This window comes from Microcebus murinus, chromosome 17 (assembly GCF_040939455.1).
Source record: "Microcebus murinus isolate Inina chromosome 17, M.murinus_Inina_mat1.0, whole genome shotgun sequence".
In the NCBI taxonomy this organism is placed as follows: domain Eukaryota; kingdom Metazoa; phylum Chordata; class Mammalia; order Primates; family Cheirogaleidae; genus Microcebus; species Microcebus murinus.
In genome coordinates this window covers 59,419,167-59,444,526 of record NC_134120.1, presented here as the reverse complement: position 1 = coordinate 59,444,526, position 25,360 = coordinate 59,419,167, and the positions used below count along the sequence as shown (strand labels likewise).

At 46.8% G+C, this 25,360-nt stretch overlaps 1 protein-coding gene across 4 annotated transcripts in view; it reads right to left on the bottom strand.

The window, feature by feature from the left end:
• Positions 1-25,360, bottom strand: part of RUFY1 (RUN and FYVE domain containing 1) — a 56,976-nt gene that overhangs the window by 4,004 nt on the left and 27,612 nt on the right. For 3 of the 4 annotated variants that reach the window (XM_012789948.3, XM_075993719.1, XM_075993720.1), the window contains 9 exons: positions 22,842-22,911; positions 19,274-19,375; positions 18,107-18,223; positions 16,812-16,979; positions 8,859-8,956; positions 6,267-6,386; positions 5,160-5,289; positions 2,978-3,072; positions 88-136 (listed from right to left, as the gene is read on the bottom strand). In XM_012789948.3, the coding sequence (XP_012645402.3) occupies positions 88-136; positions 2,978-3,072; positions 5,160-5,289; positions 6,267-6,386; positions 8,859-8,956; positions 16,812-16,979; positions 18,107-18,223; positions 19,274-19,375; positions 22,842-22,911 (949 nt within the window). The remainder of the gene's footprint in view (positions 1-87; positions 137-2,977; positions 3,073-5,159; positions 5,290-6,266; positions 6,387-8,858; positions 8,957-16,811; positions 16,980-18,106; positions 18,224-19,273; positions 19,376-22,841; positions 22,912-25,360) is intronic. The other variant, XM_075993721.1, reaches the window with a different exon arrangement.

The following is a 25,360-nucleotide window of genomic DNA, read 5'->3' as shown; positions in this document are numbered from 1 at the left end:
GGGGAAAATTAAGGGCATGCATGCAAGGTATCAGCACAAGCTGACGGTGATGACAGCAATTCTTATGCTTGTGGTACCCTCCAGTACCTTCAGTGCCTTGTTCACTTCTTTTATGTCTTCCATCTTCAGCTTGGACCTGAAAAAAGAAAAAAACAAGACCACTTTGTAGCAGTGAGAGAGGCTCTAAAACTCGAACAGCTAGTTCCAGTGACCGTTTGGCTTTGTGAGAATAGGATTTGGGAAGACAGCCATACATGAGTTATTCTGAAATGCTGCCCTCTTTTTACATCCCAGAGTCACCCATCACTGGCTCGTGTGTCTGTGAGCTCCGAGGCTGAGCCTGGGGACTGCATCTGGCCGGAGAACAGACTGTTTAGCCTGCAAAGGTTTATAAAAAGATTTTGAAATGGTTGCATTCATTTAAAAATTGAGAATGATCTCAAGAGAAGCCCAGGTCTCTGGCTTCTCTGAGCCGCCACTCCTGCACACAGCAGGCACTGGCAGCGGCCGGCAGGCACTGGCAGCGGCCGGCAGGCACTGGCAGCGGCCGGGCCCTCCCAGCCGGAACCTGGGCCTGCAGCACCTCCGGCCTTCGCCTCTGCCGCCTGCGCCATCTCAAGGGCCAGACTCAGCGCACTCGGCCACCTGTTCCTCCTCCTCCTTGCCAGTGTGAGAACAGTTCCTCAGCTGTCCACGTAAGACAGGACTGAACATGGTCTCAACTGGCAAAACTAAATCAAATAGATGATGAATTACAGATACATAGTATTTCATAGATGAAATACTATGTATCTGTAATTTGGGGGAACAGTCTGAACCTTTCTTTCTTTTTTTTTTTTTTTTGAGACAGAGTCTCACTTTGTTGCCCAGGCTAGAGTGAGTGCCCTGGCGTCAGCCTGGCTCACAGCAACCTCAATCTCCGGGGCTCAGTGATCCTCCTGCCTCAGCCTCCCGAGTAGCTGGGACTACAGGCATGCACCACCATGCCCGGCTAATTTTTTGTATATATATTTTTAGTTGGTCAATTAATTTATTTCTATTTTTGGTAGAGACGGGGTCTCGCTCAGGCTGGTTTCGAACTCCTGACCTTGAGCAATCTGCCTGCCTCGGCCTCCCAAAGTGCTAGGATTACAGGCGTGAGCCACCGCGCCTGGCTGAACCTTTCTTAAAAGCTGAGATTATCTCCAGGTCATATATTGTCAAAAAAATAAAGAATAAAAAAATAGTAAAAAAACAAAACTAACCTGTCATCAGATTAGAGTAAGTATCAAAATGGCATGCCTCTGGGAGACACAGAATAGACTTCTAAGGGAGGGATTAGAAAGCCAAGTGTCAGGGCGTTTAGGCAAAACCCTGCAGTGCATACTGAAGATTGCAGGCAGCTCCCTCGCTCCTTGCCGGCTGTAGAACTAGGCCAGCAGACTGCTAGGATCAGAGGCTGCCAGGCAGACAGGCCCTGGGCAAGCAGATCAAAATGGCAGCCTGAACATCTAAGAACTTCTTGGGGAAGCACAACTTGGGAAGAATTCAGATGTTCTTAGGATAAAGAAACTGGAAAACTACTTCTGTGGATACTGGCAGGGTCTGAGAATAGGCATTTGCCTTCTCTGTCATCACAGCGTGGGCTTGCAAGAGGAGGGGGAAGGGGGAGGAAGCACAGCTCCACGGGTGATCCTATCTGGGGGCATGTGCCAGACTCTGCAACACCCACGCTCGACTGTGAGGGAACCAGTCCCTGGCCAGCAGCTCAAGCCGGGATTCTGAAGCCAGACCGGGCAGTAGCACTGGGAGGCCATGAAGTGCAATTGTGCATTTTAAACATCCGAGACTATCAACATTTTTGAGGTCTGTCATCCAGTATGAGGGTGACCTCTGACTCCGCCTTACTGTCTGTCCACTGTGAAGAGGACAGGTAAGAGAAAAATGGTGCTGAACACAACTGTTGTAAACCCAGGAGGCCAGCCCATGCTGGCCTGTGGCTCCATGTCTCCCTGTGCTGATTGTGGGGACAGATAGCTGGCCTTGCCCTGCTGAAGGAGCTCCCCCAAGAATGGTGGCAGGGCCAGAGGACGGCCCAGGGCACTCAGCCGAGAGAGGGTGGCAGGCAGGGCTCAGGGTGGGAGGGACTGAGCACAGTGGGACTGAGCTGGTCTAGAAAGATCTGGGCAGTGGGAGAGGATGGCGAGTGGGCAGCACCTGCAACTGGCAACAGGAAGACCCTGGGCTCTGTCTTGTTCCTGTGGGACCAGACCCACCCAGCAGGTAGACATTGACAGGAGAGCAGAGGTGGAGGTACAGGCTGATTCCTGATCGCTTCTTTCACTTAATGCCAGTCTGAACCGCATTTCCATCACATGCAACCCAGAGCCCTGACTCGGGAGGAGAAAAGCTGTCCACCCCCATGTTTGAAAATGCGGCAAGCACCACAGTGCAGTGCGACCTACTTCTAGGGCCAGCTATGCAGAGCCACCTGTCTGCACTGGGACCCTGGGGAGGGAGCTGTCGCATCAAAGGGGAATAGAACTCCCGGGCTCTATACTCCAGCCACACAGGCTACCGAGGGCGCCTCGGTGTGGGACACAGGTGTGCTGCCTGAGAAGGGCAGTGGCTGTGTGGCAGCAGGGCTGGGGGGCAGCTCCCCCTGGCGGCTGTGGGCTGACCGAGCCACCTGTTCACCGCCCGTCCCCTTAGGGCCCGGACAGCCAGTGAGCATGAGTGTTCTGGTCACTGGAAATGAATATGCTCAGTGAATTAACCAGCAGCTGACTGACATCCCCATTTGGTGGGCAGGAGTCAGTGGTGGCCTGGCTTCCTGGGAGGCTGCCTCAGTGTACGGCCTCCCGAATGGCTTGCCCTCCTCCTGCCTGCAGGGGACAGGTTTGGGGCCTGAGCCATGGGGTGTGCAGCTGGCAGGACGTGCGCCATGGGGAGCGGCCAGAGCTGCGTGTGGGTGCAGATGACGGTGGCGGGTCCTTACTGGCTGAGGTGCAGTCCCATTTCCTGGAGGGCTTGTTCCTGCTCGTCACAAACCTTCCGTAACTCTGCCTTCTCATCCTGGAGCGCCCGCAGCTCCTGAAACGAACGAGCCAGACACTTGACACAGAACACAAGTCCTTGCAGACAGAACCACAAGTCCTTTTGTTTTTCTTTAAGGCTTAGTGACCAGAGCGAGGAGCAGATCCAAATGTTTTTCAAGAGCAGAAGGCGCTCGAGGCAGGTCTTTCCCGGGTTGCTTGTCCCTCGTTTGTGTCTCAAGAGCGGGCCACTGGAGGCGAGCACCGCGGGAGCAGTTCTGCATCTGGGGGCAGCGCCGTGGGACGGGACAGCTGCATTCATCAGCCACATTAAAACAGCTGCCCTCACAGGGCAAATGAGGTTCTGCCTATTTGAGCTCCTAATAAAAGATGGATTTTAAAAAAATAGATAGCTATCTCAAAAATCTATAGGTGAACCTCACACAAAATTATAGAAAGTTTGCATCAGCAAAGGCTAGTTTGAAAGGTGGCTTTTTTGTACAATGAAAAAGCCATTTTTTTTGGAAAGGGCTGGTCAAGGGTGAGGAACGCCAAGACCCGGGACCTTATTCATGGCCTGAGAGTGGCGAGAGCCTGTGGGCTCGCAAGGCCACGCGAGGAGCCGTGCAGAGGGAAGCTCGCCAGCGCGAGACAGCACTGGCCACTGTGCCGGTGCACGAGAAACAAGCCTGCAAGGCCAGGACCGAGACCCAGAAAATGTCCCGGGGTTTCTGGGCTGAGGGGGAGCAACGGTGGGGTTAGGCCCAAGTGGTGGGCGGCTCCCCCAGCCGCCCCAGTGCACCTCTGACCAGCGCCGGCCAACACCAGGCACAGAGACACGCGTGCCTTACTGAGGGTGTGAGACACTGTTTTGTTTCTTTTATCTCGGGGCGGGTGTGTGCGTGTTTGTGTGTGGTTCAAATCTTAGACCCACGTATTCTGGAGCAGAATAAAGGGGTATATTCCGTGATTGGTATGTTCCAGAATAGTCCTCTGCCCTCTTCCCGCCTTCCCCAGCAACGCCAGGCACTTTCCATACAAATCAAGAGCCTTTCTTCAGGAAGGTCCCCAGAGCCCAAAGGTTCAAGGCTGCAGTGAGCTGTGACTACACCGCTGCACTCCAGCCTGGGCGACAGAGCAAGATCTTATCTCTTAAGAAAAGAAAGCCTGAGGGAAACCTCTTGTGGACTAGTCAGCTGGAGTCAGTGCTGGGAGCCTGGGCAGAGGCTGCACTGCCCCCCAGGCAGGAGCCAAGGAGGTCAAGGACACTCCCACCAGACCAGGCTGCAGGTAGCACCTGTTGGGATTCTTGGAACCCTCCTGCCTTCTGGGAAGACAGCTGATGATTTTACATTACAGAAGTTTAAGGCTGTGGCTGAGTTTCCCGGGAGGCCCAGCTCTAAAATCACACAATGCCATGCTTGCATCCACTTCTCTTGCCCCGAGCCCACAGCGTTAAGGCCGAACCTTCAAGTGAGATGGGGCCTTCAGAAGACCGAGGAGACGCCAGGGATAAGCAGATGGCTCGGGCTCAGTCTGCTGCCCAGGGATGGCCTGACCTTGGGCAGAGTGCGACCCACCTCCAGGGTGAAGGGGGACTGGCATTTGGTCAAAAATGTTGACTGGTTATCCCTGGTTTCCTCTCCTGCAAGCCTACCACCCAGGCTCCACACAGTGCCAGCGACCACCTGAAAACGAAAGGATCCTGTCCCCCCACAACTTCCTGTGGTGCTCAGAATAAATCCACATCCCTTCCCGAGCTTACAGGGCCCCGGAGGCTCCCTGCCCCAAGCCTCCTTCCTCTGCTCATCACATTCCTGTCCTTCAGCAAGACAGCCCTCGTGCCCGCTGTCCCTGGCTCCCTTGCCGCTGTCTTCCCAGGCCCCTGCCCACACTGTGAGGACATGTTCCCGTCTTAGTCTCTTGTTGGCACTCACCCTGAGTTTATCTTTTGGCTTATGGTTTATGGTATGTCTTTGCTTCTCCTTCCAGAACAGACGCTCCCAGGGGGTAGGGACAGCATCCCAGGCCCTGGACTGGGCTTGGTGCTCGAAGGACACAGGGACAGGGCCTGCGTGGGCGCATCTGCACGGCTTTATGGAAACTGCTTAGATGCTCTTTTTCTCCCAAGGACAGGCCACTTACCTTTTTTAATCCTTCTACTTGTTGTAGCTCTGTTCGGAGTAGAGAGGAAGTGTCCTTCTCATGCTGTAATTCTCGCTGAAGAGCTTGTCTTTGCTCTTTTTCTGATTTCAACTCTTTCTCTAGACTTGAGCTGTTTTCCCAAAATGAACTTGTTAGTCTCAAAGGACGATTTTCATAAAAGATCCACAATCCACAACCCAATCCACTGCGCAGGAAATGGGGAACTATCTCAGTCACCACTCATCTCCCAAGGCTCCACTCTGCAGGCCCGCCACACCTGCGCCAGCCACGGCAGGCGGAGGGGAGCGGCCGGACACGCACTGGCTGTGGTGCCTGTGCCCAGGAAGGCCGGAGGACCACTCAAGGACTCCTCTAAGGTGCAGACTGCAGGGGAAAGAAAGTTCAAAATTTATTCTGCTTTTCGCAGCCCTTGGCCAGCTGACAACGGAGGATACCGGAGGAAAATCGCAGGAGCTCGGCTAGAACCAGCTGCGGAGCCCGCTCTCTCACAGTGAGACGGGGAGTTAGACAGGATCTCACTCTGTCGCCTGGGCTGCAGTGGCGTCATCGTAGCTCACTGAAGCCTTGAGCAATCCTGCCTCAGCCTCCTGAGTTGCTGGGACAGGCGCATGCCACTGCGCCCAGCTAAAGGTAGCTTTTTTTGTTCAAGGCTGAAAAGGTTCCCAGCTACTTGGAGGCTGAGGCAGGAGGATGGCTTGAGCCCAGGAGTTTGAGGTTGCTGTGAGCAAGGCTGATGCCATGGCACTCTAGCCCGGGCAACAGAGTGAGATTGTGTCTAAAAAAAAAACCACCAAAAACCCAAAACACAAACAAACAAAAAAACACTGGGATAAAAGCTATTTTTTTGGAAAGGGCTGGTCGAGGATGAGGAAGGTCACGACCTGGGACTTCATTCATGGCCCCAGAGTGGCAAGAGCCTGTGGGCTCGCTGGACTGAGGAGCTGTGCTGGAGGAACTCGCTAGGGGACGACATACTAGCCTTGCAGGGTAAACTACCTGCCCCAGTTCTTTCTGGAGATGAGAGAAAAACTCCTTCCGAGCCCCTCCCAGGCCATGCCCCCTGCCAAGGCTCTGGCCACGGCCTACCATTGCTCGTGCAGCTGGGTGAGCCGCAGCTGCAGGGCGCCGGCCTTCCTGCCCAGCTCCTGCTGCAGCTGGTGGCTCCTCTCTTCCGCCCCCTTCCTGGCGCGCTCCGAGTGCTGTGACCTGCACGGCAACACCAAGGAGCATGCGAGTGAGCCTTTGTAGGGAAAGGGTCACTTCTCACAAGGTACGGTGTAACTTTTGCAAACCTTTGCTGGCTCAAATTTTTTATCTGAAAATTAACACACAGTGAAACGGACTCTTCTGCGTGTACAGTTGCATGAGCTTGAGCACATGTGGAGATTCGGACACACCATAATCAGGACGGAGAACAGGCCCATCGCCACAGAGCTCTGCGGCACTGCCCTCTGTAGTCACACATTCTCCCCGCTCCCACCCCTGGCAGTCACTCGTCTGTTCTGTGACACTATGGCTTTGGCTTTTTGAGAATGGCATATAAATGAAATTATATTTTATATAACTTTTTGAGACTGGCTTCTTTATTATGAGAATAAAGTCTTGGAGAACAATCTCAGTTTTTGTATCAATGGTTCATTCCTTTTGTGGCTGAGCTGTATTTTATTGTATAGATGTGCCAGTTTGTTTATCCACTCGCCCAGTGGTTGGGGTTGCTTCTAGCTTTGGGCAGTTATGAACAAAGCTGCAATAAACATTTCTGTACTAGTTTTTGTGTGGCCATAAGTTTAATTTCTCTTTGGGTCATATGGTAAGAGGATGTTTAGCTTTTTAACAAGGAGTTTTCCAAAGTGGTTGCACCATTTTGCATTCGCACCAGCAATATCTGAGAGTTCCCATTGTTCTGTATTCTTACCAGCACTTGATATTTTCATTTAAAAAAAACTTAGCTGTTCTAACAGACGTGCAGTGCAATTGCTTGGTGATTTTTTTTTTTTTTTTTTTTTTTTTTGAGACAGAGTCTCACTTTGTTGCCCAGGCTAGAGTGAGTGCCGTGGCATCAGCCTAGCTCACAGCAACCTCAATCTCCTGGGCTCAAGCAATCCTCCTCCCGAGTAGCTGGGACTACAGGCATGCACCACCATGCCTGGCTAATTTTTTCTACATATATTTTTAGTTGTTTGGCTAATTTCTTTCTATTTTTAGTAGAGACAGGGGTCTTGCTTTTGCTCAGGCTGGTCTTGAATTTCTGAGCTCAAGCAATCCTCCCACCTTGGCCTCCTAGAGTGCTAGGATTATAGGTGTGAGCCACCTCGCCCGGCCGAGAATTCTTTATATTTTCAGGATACAAGTTCTTTGTCAGACATACGATTTGCAAACTTTCTATGAATTTATAACTTGCCTTTTTATGTTCTTAACTGTGTCTTTCACAGAACAAAAGTTTAAAATGTTGATAAAACCCAATTTATAAAGTTTGTGTTTTATGGATCATGTTTTTATATTAAATTTAAGATTTCTTTGCCTAACCCAAAGTCATGAAGATTTTTTCCTATGTTTTCTTCTAAAAGTTTTATAGATTTAAGTTTTATATTTAAATTTATGATTTTTTTTTTTTTGGAACAGGGTCTTGCTCTGTCACCCAGGCTGGGCTGCAATGGTATCATCACAGCTCACTGTAAACTCAAACTCCTGGGCTCAAGGGATTCTCCTGCCTCAGCCTCCTGAGTAGCTGGGACTACAGGAGCACACCACCACGTCCAGCTAATTTTTAAACATTTTTTGGGGCAGGGCGTGGTGACTCACACCTGTAATCCTAGCACTCTGGGAGGCCGAGGTGGGTGGATCACTCAAGGTCAGGAGTTCAAAACCAGCCTGAGCAAGAGCGAGAACCCGTCTCTACTAAAAATAGAAAGAAATTAATTGGACAACTAAAAATACATAGAAAAAATTAGCCAGGCGTGCTGGTGCATGCCTGTAGTCCCAGCTACTCAGGAGGCTGAGGCAGAAGGATCGCTTGAGCCCAGGAGTTTAAGGTTGCTGTGAGCTAGGCTGATGCCATGGCACTTTAGCCTGGGCAACAGAGTGAAACTCTGTCTCAAAAAAAAAAAAAAAAAATTATTTTGTAGAGACAGGGTCTTGCTATATTGCCCAGGCTGGTCTCAAACTCCTGACCTCATGCAATCTCCTCTCCCAAAGTGCTGGGATTATAGGCATAAACCACAGTGCCTGGTCTATGATCCATTTTGAGTTAATTTTTGTATAAAGTGTGAGGTGTAGATTGAGGTTCTTTTTTTTGAATATGGATGTCCAATTGTTGTAATATCATTTATTGAAAAGACCATCCTTTTTCCACTGAATTGCCTTGGCACCTTTGTAAAAGCAGTTGATCATATTTGAGCGGGTCTATTTTGGGGCTCTATTCCGATCCACTGCTGACCTGATATTTAAAGGTGACAGTGACAAGGATCTCACCGTATAGTTCCAACCCCAGAGAGGACAACCTGATGCAGTAGTCAAAAGCCTGACTGCATGCTTAGGCAAGGCTGCTGATCCTCATGCTCACCGGGCAGACTGTGGACCTGTAGGGCAGTCACACCTCATCCGCACTTCCGAGAGGGAGCCTCCAGGCACGGAGAGTGCCCAGCACCATCTGGGGAATATCTGCGGGGAAATGATTACCTTTCTTCCATTTGTTTCATGCTGGACATAACTTGGTTCATTTTTCCTTCAAAGGATGTGATGGCTTCATCCTTCTGCTGTAAGCTGCTCTCCGCACTCTACAAAAGCAAGGGAAAAGGTTCACACACGACCTGTCCCTTACTCCAATGCCTGTTGGATTACAAATGTAGTTTAACTCTTACCTTTGTACTTTTCTTACTCTTTTTCAAGAGTATTTCATTAATTGCTGCTCTTCACTAGAGCCCTGGAAGACAAGCTGGGTCAAGGCTCCTAGCTTTGTCTATAGAAAGGCGAAGAGGGAGGTAGTGGGGTGTCCCCGCTCCTTTCTGACGAGGAATTCCAGAGTCGGGTCAGGGTCAGACTTGGCATTCCTGAGCTGTCCCCGTTTGCCAGGCACATTCCCTAGTTCACCCGAACTGAAGGGCTGGTTCAAGGGAGATGTCAGCCCCACTTCTCCCATTAAGAGTGGGAGGCTCAGAAAGAAAAAGCAGCTGTTTGAAGGTGAGAGAACAAATGAGGGCTGGGGCTGGGTTTACACCCACATCTGCGTGGCTTCATGCGTCCAGGCTTTTAACCTTGACAGTCATGGAGGGGGCACTGTGTGCTCCTGTGTGTTTATAACAGACTCCCTTAAACTAAAAGGGTACAGAAAGGCTGATGAAAGAAGTCCTAATAAATGCCTAAGAAATAACAGACAGCATTTCCTGATCTTTTTTTTTTTTGAGACAGAGTCTCGCTTTGTTGCACAGGCTAGAGTGAGTGCCGTGGCGTCAGCCTAGCTCACAGCAACCTCAAACTCCTGGGCTCAAGCGATCCTCCTGCCTCAGCCTCCTGAGTAGCTGGGACTACAGGCATGCGCCACCACGCCCGGCTAATTTTTTTATATATATATATTAGTTGGCCAATTAATTTCTTTCTATTTATAGTAGAGACGGGGTCTCGCTCTTGCTCAGGCTGGTTTCGAACTCCTGACCTCGAGCAATCCGCCCGCCTCGGCCTCCCAGAGTGCTAGGATTACAGGCTTGAACCACCGCGCCCGGCCTCCCTGATCTTAGTGTAACAAAATTAGAAACTAACAAAAAAAGAATAGCTCAAAATACCCCATATCTGAAAACTACATAGCATATTACCAAGAACTACTAAGCTAAAAAACAAATTGGAAGGGAAATTATGAAATACTCAGAGGAAAAAGACAATACAAATACTATGTGCTATTTCACTGCATAGAAAATGCCACGAGAGTCAGGCATTATACTGCGATGGAGGAACTTTTTAGATGCATTTCTTTTAAAATAAGAACTATAAATTTGCTCATAATTTCTACTAGTGTTTAATGTAGTCCTTGAGTCCCCTGTCAATGCTACAAGAAATGAAAAAAGAAATTAAGTACAGAAATTTAGAATGAAGAGATTAAACTTTATTTTTCAATGATATGATTGATTACATTAAAAACCAACAGGGGCCGGGCGTGGTGGCACATGCCTGTAATCCTAGCACTTTGGGAGGCCGAGGTGGGCGGATTGCTCAAGGTCAGGAGTTCGAAACCAGCCTGAGCGAGACCCCATCTCTACCAAAAATAGAAATAAATTAATTGACCAACTAAAAATATATATACAAAAAATTAGCCGGGCATGGTGGTGCATGCCTGTAGTCCCAGCTACTCGGGAGGCTGAGGCAGGAGGATCGCTGAGCCCCGGAGATTGAGGTTGCTGTGAGCCAGGCTGACGCCAGGGCACTCACTCTAGCCTGGGCAACAAAGTGAGACTCTGTCTCAAAAAAAAAAAAAAAAAAAAAAAAAAAAAAAACCAACAGGACCAGCAGACAAGCTACCGGAATGGGGTGCTGAGCAAGGCTGTCAGATACACGATGAACTTGCAAGAACAGCAGCGCTGCTCCATACCAGCAAGGCCCAAGAGAAGGAAGCAAAAGTCAAGCACCAGCCACACTAACAACGAGAACTACAAAGAATTTAGGAATTCACCTAGAGAAAATGCAAGACCATTACGGGGTAAAAAGGACCAAAAACAAAAAACAAAAAAAAGGAGTATCAGAATAAACAGAGAGCTATCCCATGCACTTGTATGGAATGACTTTGTAGAATAGAGAGCACAATTTTTTTTCCCCAAATTAATCTATAAATTCAACATAATCCTCATTTAAGAAATTCAGTTGGGGGCCAGGTGTGGTAGCCCAGGCCTGTAATCCTAGCACTCTGGGAGGCTGAGGCGGGAGGATCGTTCGAGGTCAGGAGTTCGAGACCAGCCTGAGCAAGAGCAAGACCCTATCTCTACTAAAAAATAGACAGAAATTAGCCGGATAACTAAAAATATATACAGAAAAAAATTAGCCGGGCATGGTGGCACATGTTTGTAGTCCCAGCTACTCGGGAGGCTGAGGTAGGAGGATTGCTTGAGCCTGGGAGTTTGTACTCTAGCTGGGCAACAGAGTGAGACTCTGTCTCGGAAAAAAAAAAAAAAAATTCAGTTGGGTTTTAAAAAGAAAATTTATTAACTTATTCTAAAATTTTTATCAAAAATAAGGGTGTAGCCAGGTGTGGTGGCTCACACCTGTAACCACAGCTACTCAGGAGGCTGAGGTGGGAGGATCACTTGAGGCCAAAAGTTTGAGACTAGCCTGGACTACACAGTGAGACCTTGATTCCTTAAAAAAAAAAAAAAAATTAGCCAGGTGCGTGCTGTGCCACTGTAGTCCCAGCTACTCAGGAGGCTGAGGCAGGAGGATGGCTTGAGCCCAGGAGTTTGAGGCTGCTGTGAGCTATGATAACAGCACTGCACTCTAGCCTGGGCAACAGAGAACTTGCCTCAAAAAAAGTCTACAAACAGATAAGTCAAGAAAGGGGGGAAAAATGAAGAGCAAAGAGGGCAAGCCTGACCTCTGTTATGGGTTGAGCTGTGACCCCTCAAATTCATATGCTGAAGTTCTGACCCCCAGCACCTTACAATGTGACCGTTTGGAAATAGGGTTGTTTTAACATAACTAGTTAAGGTGAGGTCATACTGGGATAGGGTAGGCCCTTAATGCAATATGAGGGGAAATTTGGACACATACATGCACACAGGCAGAATGCTGTGTGAATATGATGGCAGAGATGGGGATGATGTTTCTCCAAGCCAAAGAATGCCAAAGATTGCCAGAACCACCAAAAGCTAAGAGAGAGGGATGGGAGAGATTCTTTCTCACAGCTTTCAGAAGAAACCAACTCTGCTGACACCTTAATTTCAGACTTTTGGCCTCCAGAACCAAGAGACAGTACATTTCTGTTAAGCCACCTAGTTTATAGTACTTTGTCACAACAGCCCTAGCAAACTAATACAACCTACTATCCATTAAAACATACTGTGAAGCTACAGTAATTAAAACATTAGACTAATGAATAGAATAGAGACCTCAGAGACAGTTTCATTTTATATAGGACCATAATATACAATGGAGGTGGCAATATACAAAGGCAAATGCCAGATACATTCAAAACCTAAATGTGAGGCCGGGTGCAGTGGCTCATGCCTGTAATCCTAGCACTCTGGGAGGCCGAGGCGGGCGGATTGCTCAAGGTCAGGAGTTTGAAACCAGCCTGAGCAAGAGTGAGACCCCGTCTCTACTAAAAATAGAAAGAAATTAGTCAGACAACTAAAAAAATATATAGAAAATATTAGCCAGGCACGGTGGTGCATGCATGTGGTTCCAGCTACTTGGGAGGCTGAGGCAGGAGGATTGCTTGAGTCCAGGAGTTTGAAGTTGCTGTGAGCTAGGCTGACACCACAGCACTCCAGGCAGGGCAGCAGAGTGAGACTCTGTCTCAAAAAAACAAAAACAAAAACAAAAAACAAACCTAAATGTGAAAGGTAAAACTAGGGTAGGATATCTTTGACACCCAGGCATGAGAAAGGGCTTTTTAAACAACCCCCCAACTACAAACCCACAAGGTACATATGACTACACCAAAAATAAAGACTATGGTTACTAGATTAACAGACTAGGAGAGGATATTTACAATATGTAAACCAATAAGGGACTAATATTTGGACTATACAGTCCACAGAATTACTGCTAATCAGCAAGGAAAGACAGGAAATGCAAAAGAAAAGAGGACAAGAAATATGAACAGGCAAGTCACAAAGAGGGAGACATGAATGGCTAACACACGTATGAAAGGGTGTTCAGCCTCCTAGATTGAGAGGAAAATACTGGAACAGGTGGAAACTCCCACACGTGCGTCGCCACCCGCAGCCCGAGCGCCTGCGGGCGCAGCCCTTCAGGAACGCGGCATGGCTGTGCGCTCGGGCGCAGAGGCTGACCAGCAGTTGCAGTCCAGGTTAGCAGGCTGGGGAAGGACGCCCAGGTTCCCAAATGGTGTGCGCAAACCAGTCCCCAGGGCCGTGCGTGCTGGGGGGTCTGGAGGGAACCGGCCTGTTGCTGGGGGCGCACCCTGGGGTGCCGAGCCGTGGAGCAGCGCTCAGAGGGCAAGGGAAAGGCTGAGACCTCCACGTCGGTGGTGTGCCACCCACGGTACCACTCGGCAAATTAAAACCCATGTGCTCGGAAGGACACGACATGTCTTAGAAGGATAAATATGAACAAAAACAAAACACTTTAGAATGCTGGCCCGTGGGAAAGAGGACAGGAGGAGGGAAGGAGGGGAAAAGGAAATATGAAAACAAGAGAAGTGTTTTTAGGACAGTGTGCCTCAAAATGAGGAATAAGACTGACCCAACCTTTAACATCTGAAGCCCAAAGGGGAAAAAAGGGTTTGGAGAGAAAACCAAGATGATACAGTCAATCCCAGCAGTGTCAGAGGCTCACCTGGAGGGTGGCACTGCTGCAGAGAGACACGGCCATGTGGGCGTGGCCTGGCAGCTGGGTAGGTGTTGCGCGAGCAGACCTACACGCCGGGCTGCTGACCCTGTCTGCTATGGCAGGGCGTCTGGGACAGCTGGCACGTGGCCCAGCTTGGAGAAGAGCACATGCCACCTGTGCCAGCGCTCCGGGGGAGGTGCGTGTGCAGTGAGGGAGGACGGGCAGTGAGGTTGGCTGGTCTGCACAGACATGAACAGGTACAGGGAGAGTCCAAAGGTAGGGAGCTTGCAGGACTAGGAAAGCCAACTACTTCTGGACCCTAAAGTAGTGGAGATAAGACTAAGAACTGAGTGATGAAGGCCCTGTCAGACGTCCCTGCCATAAAAAAAGCAGGTCAAGGGTGCTTGCCTCCCACATCAATCTGTTCTTTCAGATGAGCAGCCATGCAAACAGACAGAGAAACAGAGACAGGGACAGGGACGGACACACAGACACATAGACAGGAGCGAAGGATAAAAGCAATGAGGCAGGTGCAAGAACTGTGTCCAGTGAGGAACCCTGGTCACTGACACAGAGGCCAGTGGAATAAACACAGAGCTATGACTGAGGCAACTGTGCTGTCAAAGCAACCATGAGTCTAGTCTGAAAAATGCCTGTGAGCATCTTATCCCTCCCACAAGTGCCAGGTTGGCACAGGGATACCAGCAAGAAACTGGCCGTAAAAGCTGTGTGGTCTCCTTCATCCTTCAAATGTGGCCACAGACAATGGTGACCCTTTCAAGGCCCATGGAGGTCAGCTGATAAAGCTCCTTCACAAGGCAGGAGCACAGTGGCTCACTGTGTAAGAAGCAGAGCCCGGCCAGGCGTGGTGGCTCACGCCTGTAATGCTAGCACTCTGGGAGGCCGAGGTGGGCAGATTGCTCGAGGTCGGGAGTTCAAAACCAGCCTAAGTGAGACCCCGTCTCTACTAAAAATAGAAAGTAATTAATTGACCAACTAAAAATATATATACAAAAAAAAAATTAGCTGGGCATGGTGGTGCATGCCTGTAGTCCCAGCTACTTGGGAGGCTGAGGTAGGAGGATTGCTTGAGCCCAGGAGTTTGAGGTTGCTGTGAGCTAGGCTGATGCCACGGCACTCACTCTAGCCTGGGCAACAAAGTGAGACTCTGTCTAAAAAAAAAAAAAAAAAAAAAGGCAGCAGAGCCCACTGGCAGGTGCAGCAGGTTTGACAGTTCCTGCCCTGAGCTGTGTGACCAGTGACTGCAGTGTGTTTCCCTTTTCCAAAGGGTCACTTCCACCGTGTCTTGTTTCTGCTCTACCATCTGACGCTAGTGTGACTGGCTAGGGTGAGAGATGGCGAGTCTCCCAGTTTGCAGGTCAAGTGGGCTGCAGCAGCTGCGCGTCAGCCAGGACACCAACTTGGGAGAAGATGCAGGGTCTGGACAGGACCTCTGGGCAGCTACCATGGGGTTGGCTGTGAGAGGGACCATTTCCCGTCTATCTCTTCTGCCCTCATCTTGCTACTTGTAGCCCAGGAAAAATGCTATTCCCAGGCCCCCTGACGCCAAGAATGGCTGAAAAACTAAAGTAGCTCGTGCGACTTCTGTTTCGCTGTCTCAGGAAGTCCCTGACTCTGAACAATTTTCCTCCCCTTCAGTGGCAGGAATGGTGACGAGCAAAGTGGCTAGGAAAGCTGGAGCCGTACCAGCCAGGCCCCGAATGACTGCGGGGAGCAGAGCTGTCCGTCTGAAATACTCACCTTGGAACAGTTATATGACAGAGATGCAGATGCCCAGATCTCTCAGCTACACTATTTTAGGTCCTGCTAAATTATTACAGCAGTTTAGTTCCCAAAACTAACACACGTTATACATATATAATACTGATCAAAACCAGAAGAAAATGTAAAAATATTTAAAATAGACAATTTGTCAGGAGGATAAAACTATTTCCCTCCTTTCCTCTTTTGTTTTACTTTAATTTTCATTGTTGCTGTTATATTGATTATATAATAATTTAAAAAGAGAGAGGAAAAAATAACATAGTTTATTAGTAGTTTATTAGTAGTTAGTTTATTAGTAGTCTCTACTCTCACATTCACATTATCTTTGACAGAGTTGTTAGTGGAAATGAGAGTGAAACCATATCCACGGAAAATGAGGTGTGACTGTTTTGGCAATAAAATAGGAAACAGAAAGTCAAAAAAAGAAAAGTTTTAAGAAGGACACGGAATGGCGCCCTTTTGGGTAGCTTCTGGGCAAAAAAGCTTCCCAACTTTTAGATACTATTTTTCAAACTCTGGGACGATTGAGTTTTTCTGGGCTAGTTTCCCTGCACCACTCTGAAATGACGTAGGAGAGGCAAGCAGCTACAGCTGTGTGGCCCAGAAGACTCAGCAAGACTTTTTTTTTTAGAGACAAACTCTCACTCTGTCACCTGGGATACAGTGCAGTGGCCCAATCATAGCTCACTGCAACTTCAACCTCCTGGGCTCAAGCGATTCCCCCACCTCAGCCTCCCAGGTTGTTAGAACTATAGGTGTAAGATACCATGCCGGGCTGATCTGTAAATTTTTTGTGAAGATGGGGTCTCCCTATGTTGCCCAGGCTGGTCTCTAACTCTGGGCATCAAGATCCTCCTGCCCCGGCCTCACACAATGCTGGGATTACAGGTGTGAGCCACCACACCTGGCAAGATTAAGTTAATAGCAAGTTAAGATTAACTTAATGGCAAAGTTTGAAAAAATAATACTAAATGATATCCTTAATCTACTTCTCGTTTGTTGGTGGAAATAATTAGTTACTTAAATAGAAGGAAACAGTGAGCAAGAAGACAATGAAGGCGGGGCGGACAAAGTTTGGGTTTGGATTAAAGACATGGCTCAGTTTTCAGCTCTATTTAGTAGCTGTGCCACTAGGCACATGTGATTTTGCCACTTGGTTCTGCCTTGTCACTTACATTTCTCCCTATTTCTCAGGGATCCATGCTGTGAGGATCAAATAAAATAAATGCAATCACATGTGACAGGGCTGGGACCAGCTCTGGCGCACACGAGGGTGCGCTCTGTGGGAGGATGATGCAGGGCTGGCAGGCAGCAGAAACCAGGCTGTGATACAGACACAAAGGCAACTCCCACCTGAACTTTGTGAAACATCTGTAAATTAATCGCTTTGACCTCTTCCAGCTGCTGGCGGAGGGCAACGAGTGTGTCCTGCTTCTCGTGGGTGTCCTTTTCCAGTAATTTCATTGCAATTTCCATTTCAGTTTTCATTCCAATTTGTAACTCCAGTTCTTTTTCTAGTTCCTTAAAAGGATATGTACAAGGAAAATGTTATTAAAGTAGATCACAGAAATGTATTTAACTGAGGTTGTATCTTGGGCAATGCCTAAAATGCAAAATCCTAAAGGTCCAAACAGGTCAGGGAGATTGAGACGAGTCTGCAGCAGAACCAGAGGACATTTTTTCTCACTGTGCAATTAAAGCTGGCTCCACACCAAGCCAACAGAAAGCTGGTCATTGGCAAGAGGGGGCTAGATTCCCAGCACCCACGGCCCTTAAACCCACAGATCAGAACGCAGTCTCACGAGCGTCTGTCTTGTGTGTGAGCGCTGGGAGGGATCTGACCGGGTAGTGTTAGAATTTCTGGAATGGTTTGCTAGCTTATGGCAACAAAGGTGAAACCATTTTTAAATGGTTTTGTCCTAGATAAGTTAGTACACCTTTCCCTGCATCCATGCAAAGAAGCAAAGAAATAAAGCAGGTGCAAGAAAAGTGTTTAATAGAGAACTTTGGTCACTGATACGCAGATTGAACAGAAATAGGCCAGAGGCCATGACTGAGAGAACTATGTAGTCAGAGAAACTGTGAGTCTAGTCTCAAACAATCCCTGGAAAAGGTTTAGAAAATGGGAAAAAATATAAGTGACAATGTAGAACTGACTTGTAAACAAATGGACAAAACAACTTTTTTTTTTATTTTTATTTTATTTTATTATTTTTTTTTTTGAGACAGAGTCTCCCTTTGTTGCCCGGGCTAGAGTGAGTGCCGTGGCGTCAGCCTAGCTCACAGCAACCTCAAACTCCTGGGCTCAAGCAATCCTCCTGCCTCAGCCTCCCAAGTAGCTGGGACTACAGGCATGCGCCACCATGCCCGGCTAATTTTTTGTATATATTAGTTGGCCAATTAATTTCTTTCTATTTATAGTAGAGACGGGGTCTTGCTCTTGCTCAGGCTGGTTTCGAACTCCTGACCTTGAGCAATCCACCCGCCTCGGCCTCCCAGAGAGCTAGGATTACAGGCGTGAGCCACCACGCCCGGCCGACAAAACAACTTTTGACTTCCCATGAGCATGTATTTGAAAAGCACTGACGATTTAACTTAGAGAGCCATCAGGGAACTCTTCCCAAAGACATTCAGTCTCCCACACTCACCACTCGGACTTTCTTCTCCTCTTTTAGCTGCTTCCACACATCACTATACATTTCATCCAGACCTTGCCGGGTCTGCTTGTAAGTCTCCAGCTCAACTTCGGTATCCTGCTTTGTCATCTATATCAAACAAGAACACCAGAGGAATGGCTTGCTTATGGAAAGCAAGCTAATTACAAAGTATTTAAAAATATATAATTTAAAAAAATGTAGGATAATATTTCTTTTTCTTTTTTGAAACACAGTCTCACTCTGTTGCCTGGGCTAGAGTGCCGTGGCGTCAGCCTAGCTCACAGCAACCTCAAACTCCTGGGCTCAAGCGATCCTCCTGCCTCAGCCTCGAGTAGCTGGGACTACAGGCATGCGCCACCATGCCCGGCTAATTTTTTCTATTTTTAGTAGAGATGGGGTCTCGCTCTTGCTCAGGGTGGTCTAGAACTCCTGAGCTCAACCGATTCTCCCGCCTTGGCCTCCCAGAGTGCTAGATTACAGGCGTGAGCCAGCACACGTGGGTCTTTCTTCTTTTTGCTATAGAATGAAGTGTTCCTCAGTTTCTATTTTGTAAGCATGATAGAAAAAGGTCAAAGTATTAAAGGTATCAGAATTTGAAAATAAAGGACTAGAGCAAGCTAATAGATTTGTAAAAAGTTAGGTTCATAAAGCAATTTATATTTAATTTTCTTTAAAACAGACAATAGTGCTTTGCAGGGAAGGCCCCCAGTCAATCCGTTCAGTGCTTTTAGCACTCAGTAGATTTTAGGGTGAATCAGGTACGGTCTCTGTCCCTGAGACATTAGGTGAGACGCAGCCACGAGACCGCAGTTCCACAAAACAACCAATGGTTCTACGATGGATGGATGTACAGAACACTATGGAAATACGGGAGGAGGCCTAAGCCACCACCGGCCCCAGGGATGGCACTACAGAGGGTTTAGCACGTGAGTGGAAGCTCAGGAAAGAGCAGGGACTGTCGGATGCAGAGGGACAGAGGTGAGGGAGTCCGAGTGGCCCAGTGCCCTGGGAGTGATGTGGCAGTGGCAGCGGCACTGCTGGCACCAAACAAGGCGCCTCTGCAATTCTGAGGACTGGGTCATTCGACTAAGCTTGAGACAGACGATGGGGACGTCAGAGTGTGAAACGGGCCGCCCGACTGTAAGGTCGATTTCTCACCTCTGCACTCTTTTCACTTCTTTCTCGAATTAAATCATTTTGTTCTCTTAATTGTTGCCGTTCTTCTTCAAGTGAACAAATCCGGTCTGTTGCAGCTGAAAGCTGAGTAAGAAAGATTTTGATATTTCTTAATATCATAATTAATCTTACCGTTTAAATTAAAAGCTAGAACTTATTTGGCATCTTTATAATTTGCAATGTATTTTCACATGCTTGATATTTTATTTCCTTGTTTTTTTTTTTTTTGTTTGTTTGTTTTTGAGACAGAGTCTTACTTTGTTGCCCGGGCTAGAGTGCTGTGCCATCAGCCTAGCTCACAGCAACCTCAAACTCCTGAGCTCAAGTAACCCCTCTGCCTCAGCCTCCTGAGTAGCTGGGACTACAGGCATGCGCCACCATGCCCAGCTAATATTTTCTATATATTTTCAGTTGTCCAGCTAATTTCTTTGTATTTTTAGTAGAGACGGGTTCTTGCTCTTGCTCAGGCTGGTTTCGAACTCCTGACCTTGAGCCATTCTCCCACCTTGGCCTCCTAGGATTACAGGCGTGAGCCACCGTGCCCGGACCTTATTTCCTTGTTTTGATTAGGTAATACATGGTTCTAAATTTCAAAGATATAAAAATGTATGTAGTAAATCTCTCTCCCACTTTGCCCCCAGTCATCTCTGCCCTCCCTTTACAGAAAGGATTATATACTACTTAATGTGGACAAAGATTTACAGACACAAAAAATTTAAAATAGCCTGAATGTCCACTATTATAGAAGTGGTTAAATAAATTATAGTGAAAGCATCAAATAGAAATATGTAGTTATTAAAATGCTTACAAAAGTTTTTAATGACTTGAGAACATATTTAAGATATAATACCAATAGGAAAAAAAAGGAGGTTATATATGGTATGCTCTCATCTATAACTAAAAAAAAGAACCAAGTTAAAAATGCTTAAGATGAGGACAATAGACATTAAATGATAAAAATAGCTGTCACTTAGCAAAGTGATTATAGATTTTTAATATTTTTTATAATCAAAGAAAGTTTTTATTTCTAAGAGACAGGATCTTGCTCTGTCATCCAGGCTGGAGTGCAGCAGCACGATCATAGCTCACTGCAGCCACGAATTCCTCGGCTCCAGTGATCCTTCCATCTTAGCCTCCTATAGGTGGAACTATAGGTGTGTGCCACCACATGCATCTAATTTTAAAATTTTTGGAGAGAGAGGGTCTTGCTATGTTGCCCAGGCTGGTTTCAAACTCTGGACCTCAAGTGATCCTCTTGCCTCAGCCTCCCGAGAAGCTGGGACTGCAGGCGTGTAACACCACGCCTAACTCATAGGTTTTGCTCTGATTCTTCATTCTTTTAAGTGTTTCTATCAGATGAGCAGAAGTATATTTTATCACTAGAGAGAGAAATAAAGATTTTGGAGGGAGGAATCAAAAACAAATCCTTAACCACTTCGGTATGAGTGTCCATGCACAGCCCAGCGTCGACTGTAGTTGACAGCTACAGATGAACATGCACGGCTGAGTGTCAACTGCAGCCGACAGCCATGATATGACTTTTTAAATTTTTCATTTATCAAAATAAAATTGTAAACATTTAAAAATAATAAACATATATGTCTATGTTCCCTATTCTGATTTACATGACAAGTAAAGCTGCCTGTAAAGTAAAACAAGCGTTCAGTGCTTTGAAGCTTTCCTCCTCACACAAGAGCAAAACAGACCCGCCGTCAATGCGCAGCGCACACCACCGTGCGGACTGTGAGTGCCGCTGCGGGCGAGGTTTCGCAGCCCGTGAGCACTGCACCCAAGTGGTTAAAGAGGAACTTTTCCTCTCCTGGAATGAGTTAGAGTGGGGAAGTTTAGGGAAAAGCTTATGGAAGCAGGATGCTTTCATGGCCCTGCCTCAGGAGAGGCTATCCTGAGAGGCAAGGCGGGTGTGTAAATATACCCACCACCCCCTCTGTTCCAGCCTCAGAGCCCAGCCGGCGGAGTGGGCATGATGCTGGAGGAGGAGAAAGCAGCAAGACCTTTGTCCTTGGTACGTGGCTGTGCTCTCAGCACCATTCACTCACGGAGGGACCCTAAAGCCTGAAACTCCTCACCTCTTTGTCAACAGCACTGATAGTCCCTTAGACCCAGGTCTGGGGTTCCTAGACCTAACTGCTGTGCCCAAATCGGAACCTTTGAGCCTCTGATGGAGGGGTGAGTTGCTAAAGAGGAAGGAGCAGGCAAACTCTGTGAGCTCATTGCCACCCCATGCTCGGAAGATGCAGAGAGCACACCCTGAAAAGAGGTATACGTTTCTCCAAAGCACATTTCCTATTACAGTCATTTGCCTTTAAAGAAAACATAACCCAGTTTTCTGGTCTCAAAACCTTGCTGAGAGAACTAAGAGTAAATCTGCTTGTTCTAAATCAAACAATTCCTAAGGTACCTCCCCATGCCAAGTGTTTTATTAGGCGTATCTATGATATTAATCTTACTTAACCTTTACAACAATATTGTAACTTATGTATTATTACCTAATTTGTTTTTTTTTTTTTTTTTTTTTTTTTTTTTTTTTTTCTTTTTTGAACCTGTTCTACTTGGGAAATTACCTAATTTGGAGATAAGAAAGTGAGGCTCCAAGGCCGACCAACAAGGTGAATGCAAACCCTCCAATGCTAAGTTCAGTGATGTTCCTCCCATGGTGATCTACGAACACTATCTTTGAATTTCCCTCTACTAACACAAATCTGAGCTCCTCCCCTGATAGTCTTTCAGGGCCTGCCCCTCAGGAGAGAACAGTCAGTTTAAAGGGAGACTTAAATGGGGGTCCTTCGATATAGGAAATGTTCTGAGACTTTCCTTTGGCTAGAACCCGCCTCTAGGCCATGGAGGTGTTCATTCTCAAACCCCCTCTCAAAGCCCTCTCCCTTCCCAATGAGACTAGGTGGGGAGGCTTGGGCCGCCATGGACCGCTACCTGTGGAAAGCCTCAGAAAGGCTGTGCAACCCCCCTCCTGCTAACAGGAGACAAGATGTGTCCACCAAGGAGACTGCCGGGCAGCTGGCAGCAAGCTCTCTTCCTCGGCCTCAGCCCTCCTTCTTCCTGTCCTTTCATTCTCTCTTCCTAGTGAGAAAGCAGAGAAAGACCACACTGTGGGGCGACTGGTTCCGTGCTCTTGAGAGGCCGAAGGAGAAGGGTGGGCTAGGGTACTCACACTTTGTAACAGAGTCTGTGCCTTCTGGGGCAGCAGGGAGGCACATGACATCACAGGAAAGGCAGAAAAAGAGGAAGAAATGGCACTTTGACAACAAAAGTTGGGTATTTCCAATGAGGAATTTTTTTTCTATTGGACTACTTTGAGGTGATAAAACCTAAGTCACTTAGAACTGGATTATGATCATCTGCAGTATCTCACTGGGAGCCCTAGACAGGGCAGAACACAGACACTCTCCTGTCCCACGTACAGTGCAATTCCCCTTCCTACCAGCAAGAAGCTCTGGTTAGACAGACCAACTATGCCATTTCTCTTAACCTTGGGTTGTTCTGTTTTGTTTAAGAGTTTCAGTAAGTTACAAACCTCTTCTTGAAGTTTTGAATTTGTCTTTTCCAAGGCATCTATCTTGATTTGCAGATCCCCAACTGTGCAGCTGTAGAAAATAAAATTATTAGGCAAACCTGAACTTATATAAGCTGACTGTTCTCCCAACCTCTAAACAGTAAGAAAAATTCCTAGATTTCCTGTATTAAATGGAAAGGCAAAGGGTCTCCAATTAACTCAGAGGAGATGAGAATTCTAAGTGTGTATGTGTGAGTGTGTACGTGTATGTATAGACACACATACACTCATTTTTCAGTAAGTTTTATCTCTCAGATATGTTATTCATTCTTAGTTAATTGAAAAGGAAATATTTTTTCCCCAAACACAATAGATGATGGGAACAAAAATGTGTTGGCAGTCATGTATCTAAAGTAATATTCATGGCTGGGCATGGTAGCTCATGCCTATAATCCCAGCACTCTGGGAGGCCAAGGCAGGAGGATTGCTTGAGGCCAGGAATTTGAGACCAAGAATAGCGAGACCCTATCTCCATAAAAAATAAAATTAAAAAAATTAACCAGGTGTGGTGGCACATGCCTGTAGTCCTAGTTACTTGGGAGGCTGAGGCACGAAGAATTGCTTGAGCTCAGGAGTTTAAGGCTGCAGTGAACTATGATCATGACATTGAACTCCAGCCTGGGTGATAGAGTGAGACCTCATCTCAAAAAAAAAAAAAAGTTAATCATCACCACAATAATAGTAATTTATTTTTTTAGAATATGTGCCAGACCTTGTTTGTTCTAAGCACTTTAAACGCATCAACTCATTTAATCTTCCCTACAGTTCGAGGAGGTAGACCCTGTTATTAACCTACTTTACAGATGAGGTCCTAAACTTTATGAATCTGGCTCCAGAGCCTGTACTTTTAGGCAACAGGCCACACTGCCAAAAATCGGTCCCTTTTGCCAGTGAGAGGGACAAAGAAATAAACCTGCTAAGGTCAATGAAATGAAGGTTCAGGAATTGGGCAGGAGAAAAATAAAAATACAAAGATGTAAAATGAAAAAGTAAAAAAAAAAAAAAGATATGGAGGCAATGAAAAGTTCTCACAGTATACAATATTTAATTCTATACCAACTATATAATTTAAAAATACCCATAAAATTTACATTTTTCTTAGAAAATATAAATTACCAAAAATAGACGTATCCTTACCTAGATGAGCTAACAATTAAGGAAAAACTGAAAAGCTGGCAAAATATTGTCTCATAAAGGCTTTGAGTTTCCCATTTTCAAGGAGCAAATAATGCCCATGACCTGAAGCTGTTCCCAGGCACAGAAATTAGGTAAAGCTTACTAATTCATATTGTGAGGCTGCATAACCCTGATATGACACCAGAGAAAGAAAACTATAAAACAGTTAAGTCAGCTTACATGTTAAAAGGATGGCTAAATTATTAAAACTATCATCAAGTAGAGTTTACCCCTGTAATACAGGAATGGTTTGATATGAAAGATCCATTAATAAAATGCATCACATTTATTAATAAGGAGATAAGGGCTAAAAACCATGATTGCTTTAATGAATGCTAAAGTCATTCGATAAAATTCAATATCTATTCCTTATAAAAACTCTCAATAAAGTAGGAATCAATCAAGGATCACTCTCAAAAATAGCCAACACAGCCAGGTGAGGTGGCTTACACCTTTAATCCTAGCACTCTGGAAGGCCGGGGAGGGAGGATTGTTTGAGCTCAGGAGTTCGAGACCAGCCTGAGCAAGAGCGAGACCCCGTCTCTACCATAAATAGAAAGAAATTAGCCAAACAACTAAAAATAGAAAAAATTAGCCAGGTATGGTGGCACATGCCTGTAGTCCCCTACCCAGGAGGCTAAGGCAGGATTGCTTGAGCCTAGGAGTTTGAGGTTGCTGTGAGCTAGGCTGATGCCACCGTACTCTAGCCTGGGCAACAGAGTAAGACTGTCTCAAAAATAAATAAATAAATAAATAAATAAATAGCCAACATCAGTTAAGGAGAACCTCAGAGCAGTATTTCCTAAGTGTGTCTGGAGGAACACGCCAGCTTCCTTGTCTGGCTTTTGGGGCCAGTGGCTGCCCCTGTGGAGCACTGCAAATGTGCACTGTACTCTCTAGAGCAGGGGTCCTCAAACTTTTTAAACAGGGGGCCAGTTCACTGTCCCTCAGATCATTGGAGGGCCGGACTATAGTTTAAAAAAAACTATGAACAAATTCCTATGCACACTGCACATATCTTATTTTGAAGTAAAAAAACAAATGGGCAAAAACACCCACATGTGGCCCGCGGGCTGTAGTGTGAGGACGCCTGCTCCAGAGGGAGCTCAGAGAGAGAATAACCTGTCTTCCAAACACATTAGGCTGAGCGCCCCCTGGACTCGCCACCAACACCTCTAAGGACTAGTGTTTCAAGAAACACATCAGCAATTTTCCAGCTAAAATAAAAAGTCCAGATAAAGATGCCTGTACTCATGATCACATTGCTCTGGAAGCCTAGCCCAGTGGTTTTCAATCCTTTTTTC